Source organism: Ambystoma mexicanum, chromosome 8, assembly GCF_040938575.1.
Source record: "Ambystoma mexicanum isolate Mex_15411 chromosome 8, UKY_AmexF1_1, whole genome shotgun sequence".
In the NCBI taxonomy this organism is placed as follows: Eukaryota; Metazoa; Chordata; class Amphibia; order Caudata; family Ambystomatidae; genus Ambystoma; species Ambystoma mexicanum.
This window is the reverse complement of record NC_090929.1, coordinates 1,130,622,472-1,130,637,377: the sequence shown is the minus strand read 5'-3', so window position 1 is coordinate 1,130,637,377 and position 14,906 is coordinate 1,130,622,472. Positions and strand designations below refer to the sequence as shown.

The 14,906-nt window shown below is 44.7% G+C and overlaps 1 protein-coding gene across 3 annotated transcripts in view; it reads right to left on the bottom strand.

Moving 5' to 3' along the window:
• Positions 1 to 14,906, bottom strand: part of FRMPD2 (FERM and PDZ domain containing 2) — an 878,187-nt gene that overhangs the window by 356,421 nt on the left and 506,860 nt on the right. For all 3 annotated transcript variants that reach the window (XM_069611181.1, XM_069611182.1, XM_069611183.1), the window contains one exon: positions 1,054 to 1,267. In XM_069611181.1, the coding sequence (XP_069467282.1) occupies positions 1,054 to 1,267 (214 nt within the window). The remainder of the gene's footprint in view (positions 1 to 1,053; positions 1,268 to 14,906) is intronic.

Below are 14,906 nucleotides of genomic sequence, written 5' to 3'. Positions count from 1 at the left end.
AGGTAATCTGCCTCCTCCATCTCTGGTCCTGAGAAGGTGGAAGCAGCACTGATCACTAGGGCTTCTGGGGATTGTGGTTCCAATACTGATGAATGGGAATAGCCAGGAATTGATAACTGTAGCAAGGTGCATTATGGTACATGTAGTTAGCTGATTAAATAAGAAAGTACCAAAGTCGTGCAAATGGAAATTAAGGACCAAAGTGTGAATAGGGGTTGTTCAAAGAGTATAATGATGATAAATGAGTTTCAAATAGTCCATGATGGTTGCCAATGTGTGCGCCAGTGGCACAGGCATGACACTGACTTCCAGCATAAGGTTGCCACGTGGAGAGGCTTATGTTTGAGCAACCTCTTGATAACCCTGAAGAACCTGAGAGTAGAGCTGATAACCCTAAAAAGCACCCAAAGCCTCAAAATGGCACTGCGAAGCCTGTCAAAGTGCCTAGAGATGAGAGGGCTGCTAAGAAGTCTGAAATACACGTAGAACCTGAGGGGTGGGGAGTTTTGGGAGCTAAGTAACTATCATTGGAAGGATACCTCAGAAGACAATTATGATGCCTTGGTGTAAGGGATAGCTCGCTAGTAATAAATAGGATATGTACAAAGACTCAGGGCACAGGTTCCATGTAACAGGTTCCATGTACCAAGGATACATGTTTGTTTGAGCCTTCCAGGTTAGTCTAGTTACAGGTAAGTGCGTGGGGGCAACATCCAGGAGACCTCAGGCAACAATCCACCAGAACATCCATCCACTCCTCAGCAGTTCCAGGTTGTGCATGATAAAACTATCAAATACATATCAAATACATAACTACACTCTACTTAGCAAAGAAACCCAACAGTAAAGAACGTTCCTCAATAAAGGTTTCATTTGCAATTTTAAAGGTATAACTCCTAAGAAAAGTGCATATGTTATTCTTAGTAGAAACAGCTGTTATGATATTATCACAACAGCATTAGGGTCATGCCTAAAATGCAATAATGCTAAATAAACACATGCAGAATTTCAGAAATAGACAAGTACTGATTTTGAAAAAATAATATCTCCTACCTGTACAACAAATTCCTGCGCCCTTCACTGCCACTGTTCATGTCCATACTGATGGCATCACAGGATTTGCTGATCACCCCACCAGAGGCTCCCTTCAGGGGCACCCCATTTAGCATGATTTCGGAGCGTGAGAATCTCTCGGTCCGTGCCAGCCGTTCCTGTTCAACCATGCAGCTAGAGCTTCGGCTCCCCCTGTCCAGCAGACTACTGTCCTCTGAAAGACATAGAAATCCAGGGTCTTTAAAAGGAGATGTGTTCTCAAGTAGTCTTCCCAATGTGAATACTGGTATGAGAACATAAGGAAAATGAGTCGAGGAGGATACCCATAGGAAGGTCAAGTAGTCTTTCTGTACTGCATTTTAAATGTACTCTGTATGGAGATAGATAGTGCAGGAGGCCCCTACACAGGACAGGAGGTGGGCTCAACTGCTACCACAGAACTCTATCCATTCATACACTCACAAACACCAAACATTCTGTTTCCATGGAAGGTTCAGATCTCCCAGGAAAACTTCTCCCAGCCTACAATCATACAATACATTAGTGTAAGAATACTACATAGCTCCCTTTTTGCAATTTAGCAAAATTAATAATTCTACTGTTAATGATCTTTGTAATGCTTTTGCTTCCTAGATTTTCTTTTGTTTCTCATATTTCCTCACTGTGGCGAGACATCTTTCTCTTTCGCTGACATTGCATCGCTATTTTGCAATACATCCTTTGAACCTGTCTTCAATATCAGTACTATATTTTGATTCCAGTTCATACTATCGCCCCTCCAAAAGGAACTCTTTTACTGTTTGTGGCTCATTGAATCTAGATTTACCTTTGTTCACTAGTCCTGGTAATCTAATCTTGACAATAGCTTTTGTACATTGCAATCTTTAATATTATGCTTAATGCCATATTTGACATTATTCTGAATGTTTCATTTTTTTACTCTGTAATACCTCTCCTTTTCACTTAGCTGTATGTAGACCCTGGTTTCCCAGCCCTGGTCCGTGCAAGGGTGTACTCTTCCCTTCCCCGGAGTAGAGTGTTCCCATGAATATCACCCCACCCCCCACCCTGCTGGGTAGGCAGGGGCACTGCTCCTGCCAAAATATAATTGCTGAGAATAGGAGATGGGATACACCCTGAGTTCTTAAATGACTAAGGACATAGACACCAGCGTGAATTTGCTTTATAGAGACCCAATCAGGCCCCTCTTTATTAAACACACCCTTATCCTTGAAACCTAGACCCTAGGATTCCCCTGACGTGAGCTCCATTTAAACTGGCTACATCAGCTCCCCCTTCCTTGGAGGGGTCTCAGGGACCCTAACGATGAGCTTGCTGCAACCAATCCCCTTCCTAAACTCAGGTACCACCCACATGGAGAGTGAGGCCAGAGGATGGCCTCCGTGGGTGGTCCCATCTTGCATAGCGGCCTCAGGCAGGCCGCCAACCTATCCCTCTAAACCACGCCAGTCTACCTTTCCTCTGCCCCCACTTAATATCAATGGCCATCTACATAATATCCTATCCATCCCTGATTAACAGTTACCCCCTATAACATTCCCCAAATCTCTACTTCCCCTTACTTAACATTTACCCTAAATAACATTAATCACATATACACATAAGTACTCATATATACATAGACTCACAACATATATACAACATAAAACACTATATTACAATGGGGTAACTGCTTCAGTCAGTCACCCCTGCACAGTACCTTGAGGTCTGTCCTGGGGTGCTGGCACTGACTGGGTGAAAGGCTGAAGAGTGCTGGTTACAGGCTGGTTCTGTTGACAGTTGATGGTGAGGGCCCATTCCCCACAGATCTGGTCTGAGGCCTGGCCTCTCTTCTGTTTTAAAGGTGGCCCTGTTCACCACGTGGGGCCACCACATTCACCGCCAGCAGCGCGGGTTCTTGAATCTGTCCTGGGCAGCCCCCCCACCTTCACCACCACTCACTGCGGTATAAATATTATTTTAGGGTGGGCCCTGTTGACTGGGACCCATCACCGCCATGGACTGCGGTATATATATTATTTAAAATAGGCTGGGGGGCTCACCCGACATCACTACTGCGGCCCGCAATCTGCATATTATTTTGGGGTGGGCCCCGTTGGCTGGGGTCACCCAAAGTAACCACGCAGCCTGGGCACCATTTTCACCTCAGGCGGCATCCCAGTTGGATGTCACCTTGCGCCGAGGCCTCCTCCAGGCCCGCCTCCTCAGCAATGCATTGTTGCTACGCAGGGGACTGGCCGCGTCTTTACCCGGGCCGCTCTGCTGGGCAGCCAGGGCTTCCTTCACCCGGGCCGCTCAACAGAGCGACTCGGGACTTCGCCACTGCCACAATCTACACTGCTTCACCCACCAAATGGAGTGGACTTCGGTACTGCTGCGTGTCTCTGCATTCCGTCCCGGGCTGCTCCTGATATATGCATCCCAGGAGGATTTCATTGAGGACAGGCCCGCCTCACTGGCCATGAAGCGGGCCTTTGGGGGCATAGCAGGGCAGCCCGGTCGTGGCCGCCCCACACGTGGTCCTGACCGGGCTGTTATTAGTGGGCCCGGGCACCCGACATCACTACTGCGGCCCGCAATCTGCATATTATTTTGGGGTGGGCCCCGTTGGCTGATGCCACCTGAAGTTACCACGCATCCCGGGCACCATTTTCACCTCAGGCGGCATCCCCGTTGGATGTCACCTTGCGCCGAGGCCTCCTCCATGCCCGCCTCCTCAGCAATGCATTGTTGCTACGCAGGGGACTGGCCGCGTCTTTACCCGGACCGCTCTGCTGGGCAGCCAGGGCTTCCTTCACCCGGGCCGCTCAACAGAGCGACCCGGGACTTCGCCACTGCCACAATCTACACTGCTCCACCCATCACGGTGGAGTGGACTTCGGTACTGCTGCGTTTCTCTGCATTCCCTCCCGGGCTGCTCCTGACATATGCATCCCGGGAAGATTTCATTGAGGACAGGCCCGCCTCACTGGCCATGAAGTGGGCCTTTGGGGGCATAGCAGGGCAGCCCGGTCGTGGCCACCCCACACGCGGTCCTGGCCGGGCTGTTATTAGTGGGCCCGGGCAGCCACCGCCACACGGCCAGGCCATAAATGTCTCTGGGGCCAGTTCGGTCTTGCCCCGACATAGCAGCTCCGCTCCCCTGCTCATGGTCTCTGCGAGGGCTCCCCATGCGCCGCCCAGCACTTTTCAAAGGATTAAGGCCCCAGGGGGGCGCTCGAGGCAGCGACCCCCCAGGTAAATCTCTCTCTTTCTTATTCCTCTCTCCTTTTCTCAACTGTACTTTTTCAACTGTTTTTATTTCTAAATCCTGCTGGATTCCTTTCTCTCCCCTGCCCAGCCCATTCTTCAGCAGGGGAGTTCTTTTTCTATTGTTCTTTATTTCAACATTCCATCCTACCCCATTGTGGGCTGGATAGATTCTTCCACTACACCAACACAGATAACACACACGCACACTACACATTTAATAAAACCTTTATTACTACACTGGTGTCTGTGTCGTTTCTTTCGTGTGTGTTCCCTCAGAGGGCCAGCATGTAGCCGAACTAGCCGGGCCCCATGGTGCCACGGGCTACATGTACAGCATCACTCCTTTGGAGCCAACCTGTGCACATTCTATTATTGGGGTTTTCCCTCCTAATTCAATAAAAAGAGATACTCCTGTGGTACAATGTGGAGCATCACAATGTGCCACTATCCTTTCCTGCAACTCTTTCCTCCAATCTTTGCACACATCAAAACATTTGAAAACACTGTTTTGCTGCCCTGGTCATGCATCGAAATGCACTAAACAATTGGTCTCTGGATTGTATAAAGAATACTTGATAGGTTTTTTGTCATTTGGTGGTAAGAATATTTCATTCTGTCTGATGTCAGCTGAACCTCGTTGCCTGTTTGTAACTGTCTTGGGAACCTACCTCTATTGGTTATTTCTTTGAGAAATATATTTAAAGTTTCAGCATCAGGTTCAAATATTACTCTGACTACTTCTTCTGTACATGTGCAGCAATACAGTTAGATTGATTGGTCTTTCACCTAACGCGTGAAATTGACCTGTAGTGACTGTCCCCAAAGGTGCACTCAATTGTTCCACCATCAGTACCTAGTTTTGTGTACCTTGTCACTATGCACTCACTCTTTACACACTTGTACACACTTTTTAATCTGTATATCTAGGCCACTCCACAAACGGTCTTGTGTCACAAATTCTTTAGCCTTCAAAGTCCCTAAATGACCTTCATAAAACATGTTAACAATTGTTTGCCTTGGAACTTCCGTGGCACAACCTTATTATAGGTCCACTCAGTACAATTGATTCCTATTTTACCATCCAAAATGACTTCTGTTTTTTGTTAGATGGGGTTTCTTGAGCCAGCTCTCCTTCGTGAATTCTTTAATGGTTTTGTTCCAAATATTGTATTTAAAATGAAGATCACAGGTAACAGCATCCTGATAACTACACCACCTCACAAGTGTGTTCTTGTGACTAAGGCCGTAACCCATCTTCTGCTTCTGCTTGAACTACTTCCTTCAAAGGTTTATCAGCCACTTCAGCAGTAAATCTGCAGCCCCATATGAAACTCTTACATTTATCAATAGCCGATGGAGTGCTGGAGCCTTTTCTTCTACCGTAGAGCATTTTGTTTCATCATCCTTCAGAACCTGGCTTGTGGCATATGATTTTATTCCTTTCTGTCCTGTCTTTGAGACGATGAACCACATTTCCCATATTTGATGCCTTAGCTGTTGTAATGCACACTAGATACTGCTTATATCAAGTGAACACCTGAGCCTCACTTACACCTGTCTTACATTCCTTCTTGCACTCCTCTATTCAAGAAAAAGTGACTTTTAATTTTATTTATTAATAAAAATCACAGGGGAAACAACACATTTTTGCCACAAGAAAAGCTTACAAAATTTACCATTGATAACAGAGCAGAGGGCATGGGTCCTTTACAATGGGATGAGAGATTATGACTTGAAGACCAGATGTGGCAGGGGAAGGTGGAAGCATAAACCAGAGATGAGGTGTGGACAGAGTGACATAGGAACAGGGTGGTGGAGGAAGTGCTGAATTAAGGATGGAGCGTTGATGAAAATGTGCTCTAGGGTTGTCTAAGGAGGGAGGGGAGAGAGGAAGCATAGAGTGCTAAGAAACAGGTTCTTCAGCATGAAGGAGAGCTTTGAGGTTGGATTCAAATAGGGGTAGAGTTGGAGTAGTAAGGAGGGGGAGAGCATTCCAGAGGAGGGGAGTGAGGAGCGAGAGAGCAGAAATGACAGGTAGCACAGGGGGCTCGAGTGGTAGTAAGGAAATGAGCTGAGGATGATCTTAATGAGCTAGGAGGAGCGTAAGGAGTGGGATCAGCAAATAGGGTAGGGTGAGTACATGGATAGTTTTGAAGATGATGGGAAGAAGTTTATACTTAGCCCTTTGTTTCATAGATAGCCAGCCAATCTGGCAACAGGCAGAGGAGGTAGAAGTAAAGCATGAAGGGTTGAAAAGTGTGCGGGCCGTGAAGTTGAAGACCTCATCCAGAGGTGAAAAAGCATAGTTGGGAAGGCCATAGAGCATACTGGCACAGCAGTCACATCCAGAAAGGACTAAGGAGGAGTTTAGCTGTTTAGCAGTATTGAAAGGAAGACGATGACAGCTGTGTCTGATATTGAGGAGGTTGAGTCTGGAAGCAGTGGTAGATTTGGAGATGAAGAGTGAGACGTTGTGTGATGGGTCACAGATGACACCAAGGTTACGAGCAGAGTAAGGAAGGTAGTCAGGAGAGAAAACAAGAAGAGGGGGAGAGGAAGAGATAGCCTGCTTGACTGGGAAGTGGAGAACTTCAGTTTTAGTGGAGGTGAGCATGAGTGAGTGAGATGCCATTCAGGCAGCGGGACAGTTCAACATTTTTTACAAAAGTTTGTCGGATAAGGACTGAAAGGAGAAGAACATCTGATTGTTGTGAGTGAAGAGTTGATAGGAGAAGCCGCAGGAGAGGACCACAGTGCCAAGAGCTGAAGTAAAGAAAGTGAAGAGAAGTGGACCAAGAAAAAACACATTTCTCATATGTACCATTTTCTCTGTGAAGTTTTTTGTGAATTTAGAATGAATGAACCCCTACCCACAAAGGTTAGACTGTGGGATGTTTTAACCCACTAATCTATGCCCTGCAAACTTACTGTGCGCTGTGTGCATCAGGAACATCAGAATGGCCGCCGGGAAGCATTATGCACGCTAAAATTCACCCAGAAGTGCGCAGGAAAACCTGAAAAATAGGCTGCCAATCCACTTTTACCTATGTCAGTGGTAACACAGGAGACCACTGCCAAAACCTATCATTTGGCTGCCCACAGAGGAAAATGAAACTACTTGAAAAAGTAGTGCTGCATTGCAAGAGAAACACAGAGCTGCTTGAAAATCCGTTTTTTCTTGGCTGTTAAATTTGCAAAAATCATGGTTCCCAAACCTCACAAAAGATGCAACCTCCTTGTTGGGTGTTAAAGTACCCTAAGTACAATGTCAGCAGAAGTACATTTATCAGAAGAAAACCCACCTTTAAAGATGCTTGCTTGGAAAAATATGTTAAAAATTGGTGCAGTAGCGCCGCTCGCCTGTGTCAGAAGCTGGCGATTACTTAACCTGCCTTTTAAACTGGTACATTAAAATCAAAGTGTGGGGAAATAAGAGACTTGCTATCAAATGCAATATAGGTTGCCACTATTTAATTTCTATGTTGAAAAAGACTGGAATTGGAGATATGTTTGCTTGTTTTTAAATTTGTAACTTTAATTTTCACAAAGAACAATGTCACAATTTACTGTAAGGTAACCTGATTCAGCTAAACTTCAAAGAGGTTTCCCCCACTGAGGAACACACCACCCTTCTCCCTCCCACCAAAAGGACAGGAAATCTCATTTGGATGCTAATGAGAGGAGGAGGGGTTTGACTCTGCTGCTCTGGTAAAGAGACAATGGGCTTCTTGAGCTGAAAGGGAATGCTAATTTGGGGTGTCAACAGAAACCAGCCCAGGCAGGAACAAGCTCATGTTACTCTCTGGCTCGGCCAAGCCTTGGCGGCGGGGCCAGACTGAAGTGTGGATTTGGAACTGAAGAAACTATATGTTTGAGAAAAAGACTTATAGAAAATTGTGCCGAACTGGTAAAAATATGGAATTTAGAGGTTATTCAAATGAAAATGTCGCTCACAGTTTAAAACTACTCTGGAATCTGTGCGATATTCAGAGACTGAACCACAAAAATGTTGATATTGTAGCTATTGTGATTATGCTAGGAATATGAAAATGTACAGGAGTATGCCCAGATGATATGTGCATGTATGTGGAAAAATTTGTACAGATACGACAATGGGTAACCAACCGAAAGTGTGAAAAACTGTCATTTGCGAACCAAAACTCTTAGGAAGATGAGACTTTGATAGATATGTGCCTTATTTAATCTGTAATGTAACTATGTATTATTAACAAGTTGGTGATATTGGAAATATGTTTTATATGAAAAATTGATTTTTGGTACAGAAACAAAGGGGAGGGTTTTTCTCTGGACCATAAACACAGTGTCACTATGACACATCATGACACCTCATTACACACTGTTTCCTTCTCAAATCAGGGGAGAGGAAATTCTCTGACCTATCGGATTCTTAGAGGGTTGGGCATAGTATAATCAGCCTACCCACCCCCTTGGGGAATACATAAATAGGGACTGTTGAGGGCCCAGAGACACACAGACATTCACTCATCAACTGATCTACTGGTGAAGCGCCCTGCAGTAAGAATCCCGATCCAGACTCCAGAACCCAGATCCAGACTCCAGAACTCTGAAGCAGAAGGCCCAATCCTAAAGCTGAACGCTTCTCAGCTGGCCTTTAAAATCTTTCATCCTGATTTTAACCCCAAACTTCCAAGGGGCACAAGAAATTTAACAGCCTGGCTGGGCTGTTTTGCTGCTTCTGGCAAGAACCCTTGCTAGAACCCAGAGATCCAAACCCGGTAGAGCAGAGCTGTAACCCAGAACCAACCCGCCAGATCCAGTCCAAGAGACCGCGCAGAGACCAGAGTGCCTTGCTGAGTGCAGAACCAAGCGCCTGAATCATGTCCGGTGGCGAGCGAATTCCAGTCCAAACCTTTGACCAGATCTTGACGGGCCCATTCCAAACCCATAGTTGTCAGTATTTAGCAAAGAATTGTCCATAGCCAAACTCTTAGTTTTAAGTAATCCTATCCAACCCATTCCAACATATCCAGAACTGCATTGTAGAATCTATTGTGCCCATCCTGAATCCTTCTCTCATCCATATAATTCTGTGATAATTGTAGTGATAAATCATCTTTGCGCTAATATATTTTTGAAGAAAGGCAAGCGTCTTGGCAGGCCCAATCAACCGGTGGCGCCACTGGGATGGTGGGTGCGCTATCGTGTAGCTTGTGGCTTCATAGACTCTCTAGTATAAAGAACCTGTTTGTAATTCAAAAGCGCAATTTCATTTGAAATCTTGACTCTTTTTGAGAAAAATCGACCTTTACTAAAACCTTCATAACTTCTGAACCGTACGTGCTAGGAACGAAATTTGAAGCTAACATCCTCAGCTTTCAAACAAACTAAGGAATGCATTCCAACTCCTTATAGTTTTTCTGTAATCGTATTTCTTGCGTGCTGAAAAGTTTGCCGCAATTTTGCATTTGGCTCCATCTCACTCCTTGTAAAATGGATATTTCTTGCATTCAACCTCTGAATTTCGTTTTCAATCTGCTAATCATTCAACAATCATTGCTAGTGTTTACCTGGACCTATCCAAAGCAACTCCCACTAGTTCTGAATCCCATTTAGCGAATTAAAGTCATTTTTAGCATTTTTTTCATTCATTTCAAATCACATTCAAAAGCATTTGACCTGTTTAAATCATTCCTGTTCTCTAAGCTTGCTAGGGGAATTGGGATTGAACTTGCATTTGTTGATTGTATCCCTGAAACCTGTGTGCCCTCATTCCATCTCTTCATCTTACATATTAGGGGGGGATTGAGTAGTAACAGGGGGAAAGAGTGATTAGATTGTCTTTGATTGAATTCATATCAAGTTTCATTTCTGGGCTGCATTCATTTCATATCATTGCATTTCATTGAACCCACACAAAGTTTTTCTCTGCTACATTATTCTTCTCACCCATACTCCTATTGATTAAAGAGATTGTTGATCATTGTCATATCACCCATTGCTGATCATTGTATAAATATTAATAAGTGTGATATTTAGATATTGTTCATATTCATAAAAGTGTGAGATATATATATATATATATATATATATATATATATATATTGTTTAATTCATCAAATAAATCTTTTAACTTTGCAAAATAAACCGACTTCTTGGTTCAGTGAAACCAGGGGGGATTCAAAGAGAGGGGCGTGATATAAGGGTACATTATCAAGAAATAAAAGAACTTTTGACATAAAAATATATAAATAAGGGTTCCAGCTGGGCATCTCACGCTAGGCATTGACTTAGGTGGAGTACTGGGTTGAAACCACTTACAAGACGTTAGTCCACGCCACCATGATCTGCTGGCATCAAATAATTAAGCATTCAGTTTAACTGCAATTTCATTTATAAAATGGTGAAAATATTTAATAAATTCATGCCTGAATTTGCATTTCTCCTTATGCAATGGTAAGCCACTTTGTTGAGATATGTTTAGAACTTTGTTCAACCTGGCACGATTTTCCCCCTTTGAAGCCTCCTTTGCCAGTGCATCACAGTTCACAGTTTTGACTCCCTGAATGTGGCCCAGAGGTTTCTGCAGCATGCTTTGAAAAACTGCAGCTGCCCATATTAACCCAAAAGGAATTCTACAAAAATGATATAACCCATTAGGGGTAAAAAACCATAGCCATCTTTTCAGATTCTTCATGGAGCCTAGCCTGGCGGTATTCAGACGTTAGGTCCCATCTGGTGCAGCAACTTTCTCTGATAAGTTTGGCAATGTGACAATGATACTTCGTTTAAGGTTCCATAAGTTGAAGAAAAGGCATATCTAGTTTCAACAAAATGTCAGTTCGCGAAATCCATTCAGGGCTTAAACTGCCTCAATTATGGCTTTTCTCTTTAGTTTGCCCAGCTCTTCTGCCATAGAACTGGCACATGTTTGTGCTCCACGGGCAGAGATCCCACTTTGAATCTTTTATGATGTGCAAAATACTCTATGTAAACTAGTTTAATACCATTTTGGAAACCCTGCAACTTCCGTGTCTGGTTCTCCATAAAGCCACTGGACTCGTCCCCTGTAGGGTGGTACTAGACCTTCCTGCAGAGAATTTTCCAAATGCACCCTGTCACCTTTCAGGGGACAAAAAACACACAATAGGGTGTCTGTAATTCTGTGGGGTTCGTCCCTGCGACGAATAGGTAACAGGAAAATTGGAACAATACCCCAAGTAGTTTGGGCAATTGCAACATATATAACGTACATCTGTAGGGTCTCTTGTGAGGAGAGTGTCTACAGAAGTGCCACAGGAGGTGCCCAGTTGTGCAAGGTGCATACAAAGAGGACAGAAGGATAGAAGGAGGTTATATCTATCACTGCCTAAGTTCCCTCTAAAACTAGAAAGCGCTGATGTGCCGCTTATCTAAAAGTTGAAAGAATATGGAAAGGAATATCTATCAATTTCTAGTATGCACCTGACAACAGATCTCCTTTGTGCAAAATCAAGTCATACACACTGCGTAGAACATGCGGCGTGTGGAGTGACTGACAGTACAACACAAGACAAGTGAGGGTAGCAAAAATTAGCAAAATCACACACTAGATCAGTCTACTTGTGGTAAAACTATGAATTTAATGACCTGTAGTAACGATCTAGGGGATGTGGATGTTAATAAAAGATAATTAACAATTATCAATTTAGTAAAAACCTGGGTTATCTAATTACCCTGCATCTATACGTGGACCTACAAGTTGTTCACATATGGTGTAACAGTGTTGAAACAGTGGAAGACAACAAGGCTGACACACTCAAGGGGGTGCCTATGAGAGGTACCCACGCAGTGTGGGAGCAAGAACAAGTAATTGCTTAGAGTTCTAGGTCTACCAATGTCAGTGCTGTTCAAATGGATTTACCCACTTTCTTCAAGACAGTAGTCTTCGCATCATTCCAGGTAAGTCTGGAATGTGGCTGAGGGAATGTAGGTAGCTTCAACCCTCCTTGTGAGTACTGCTGCTTGGAAGCCTTTGAGTAGATCAGTGGCCATGCAGTGTCCAAATTCGCAGATGCATTCATGCGGGGGCAGCCCTGGCGTGCAACTAGGCACTTAGCTTCTAGGACTGGCCGTTCGAATCAACGCAGCTGGTGAGCAGATGCCTGGTAATGCCATGTGTCTGAATGGCGAGCTGTCATTCGAATCTTGACAGGACATCCGTTCACGTCAGAAGCCCGGAGTGTGGTGAAAGCCGCGTCTGATTCGCATGGCATTACTAGGCATCCGCTAACCTGCCGCGTTGATTTAAAGACTACTGTGCTGAAGAAAGTGGGTAAATCAATTTAAACACCACTGAAACCGGTAGACTTCCCCCTTGAGTGTATATGACTTTGATTTTGCACACAGGAGACCTGTTGTCAGTTGCATAGTAGCAATTGATAGATATTCCTTTCCGTATTCTTTCAACTTTTAGATAAGCGGCACATCAGCGCTTTCTAGTTTTAGAGGGCACTTAGGCAGTGATAGATAGAACCTCCTTCTATCCTTCTGTCCTCTTCTGTCCTGTTTGTATGCACTTCGCACAACTGGGCACCTCCTGTGGCACTTCAGTAGACACTCTCCTCAGAAGAGACCCTACGCATTTACGTGATCTATGTTGAAATTGCCCAATCTACTTGGGGTATTGTTCCAATTTTCGTGCTCCCTCTCAGGGCACACCTGATAATAGTGCACCCCAGTGGTAACATATAAAAAGAGATGTCTGCAAACATTTTGAGGAGTGAATCTCAGAGGACCGTATCTGAAAAGAACTGATGTGTCTAGCTTCCCTGTCGGTGCTGTTTAGGTCTGCCTGTGTCCTTGTTTGATGATGCCACAAGTACCCAGGGCACCCATTTGCGCCACTCTTGTCCAGTACTCCCTGCTGCTTCATTGCTGGGAGTGAGAAAGCATGAAGCTGCAATGTCTCTGCTGCTTGATTTGGTAGCAGGAAGCAGAAACTTGAAGTAAAATAAATTTGGTCAAGCGCAGAGAAGCCACCATTTCCAGGGGAGTGCCACTCTGCCATCAGATGGAAAAACATGTGGAGAAGTTCTTCAGTGCCCAGCTTTGCGGCCCACAGCCAGAAGAAGAATAAAGGATAGAAAGGAATTGCCTGACAGCTTGGGCCACCATGCTCCTGCGCAGCAGCCTGCCCGATGCCCCATTTCCCCAGAGGTGGATGATGAAAAACATGAGGGCTGGCACATTACGTGGCATGCCAACACCCACTGTGACAAAATCCCTTATCTGACACTGAAGGTAGATGGTGCGGTTGCCAGTACATGGTCTGGTATTGCCACCATCTTTGTAATACTGGGTGCGAGATTGGTGTTTAGAGGATCACCTGAACCTCTCACTTTCCCCATCATGACAGAAATGAGAGGCAGGGGAATGCCACAGGTGCAAAGACATAGCTGTTCCTTTAAGAAATTGGAACTTTTACTGTGGAGATTTGATACAGTATTCTTTGCAGCAAAGAAAAAAAGAGACACCTACAATATTAACAAAATCCTTGCACCAATATTTAGACTGAGAGAGATTAGATTGCAGTTTGCTTTAAATCTGGAATGTGGTAAAAAAGCAGAAGCACAAAACATGAGCAGGAGCAGCCTCTCGGCCATTTGCGCAACTCGCAGACCCCCCTAGGTGGAGAGAGAGTGGCTGGCAGTTGAGGAGAGAGCTACGTGGAGAAGCGGGGGCTGAAGGGCAGTTTGTGAACATTGCGCTTGTACACTAATTGCACATGTGCCGGTAGTTGGGAAAATCAAGATGCCAACCCTGATCGTGAAACCATGGTTCGCAGTCCCAGAAGAAGAGGTCCCATCTTGAACACAAATAACCATTCCGAAACGTTCCCAGTAAAAAAATGCCTGTGAAACACATACAGATCAGGACAATAGAGAGGAGGAGAATAGAAAGAGGGCAAAGTAAATGAGGAGGAACAGCTGAGCATGGAGGAAGCAAAACGAGAGCAGAGAAGCTGAGAACGGGCCATCCAATAATGAGCAAGCTGAGCCTGAAGCAGGGTTAGAGGGGGAACCCTAAGTTAAAAGGGGGTGACCCTGGTAAGGGTGGGGGAAAGAGCATATGTCAGTGTTTTTAGGAGGTGCAGGGGAAGCCAGTGTTCGTAGAAAAGGAAAAGAAGGGAATAGAAGGCAGCCCATAGGTACAAGCATGTGGTAGGATGTAGATAAGCAGAGAGAAAGTGAACTGTGGGCCAGAGGTGGTGAGGGTGTTGAAAGGCCTAGGAGAATGCTAGTTCAGGGTTTTACGGTCTGGGAAAATGTGCAGGTCACTCATGAGAAGCATTCCTGAACCCAGCCTCAATCTATTTGAGCAGATTGATTTTAGATAATATATGAACTGTAAGGAGTCAGACTTGAGGAAATCAATGTTTCTATATCTGGGCATGGTTTGTTTCCATTCCTGAACTCCCAGATCTGGCGGGATGGCAAATTAACCACTTGTTTAGAATTCTGAATATGCCCATAGAGTCCCAGGATGGCTGGGTATCGTATTTGAAGGTATAGCATACCTCATACATTAGACTCAAGAATGACCCACATTTGTATCATCTA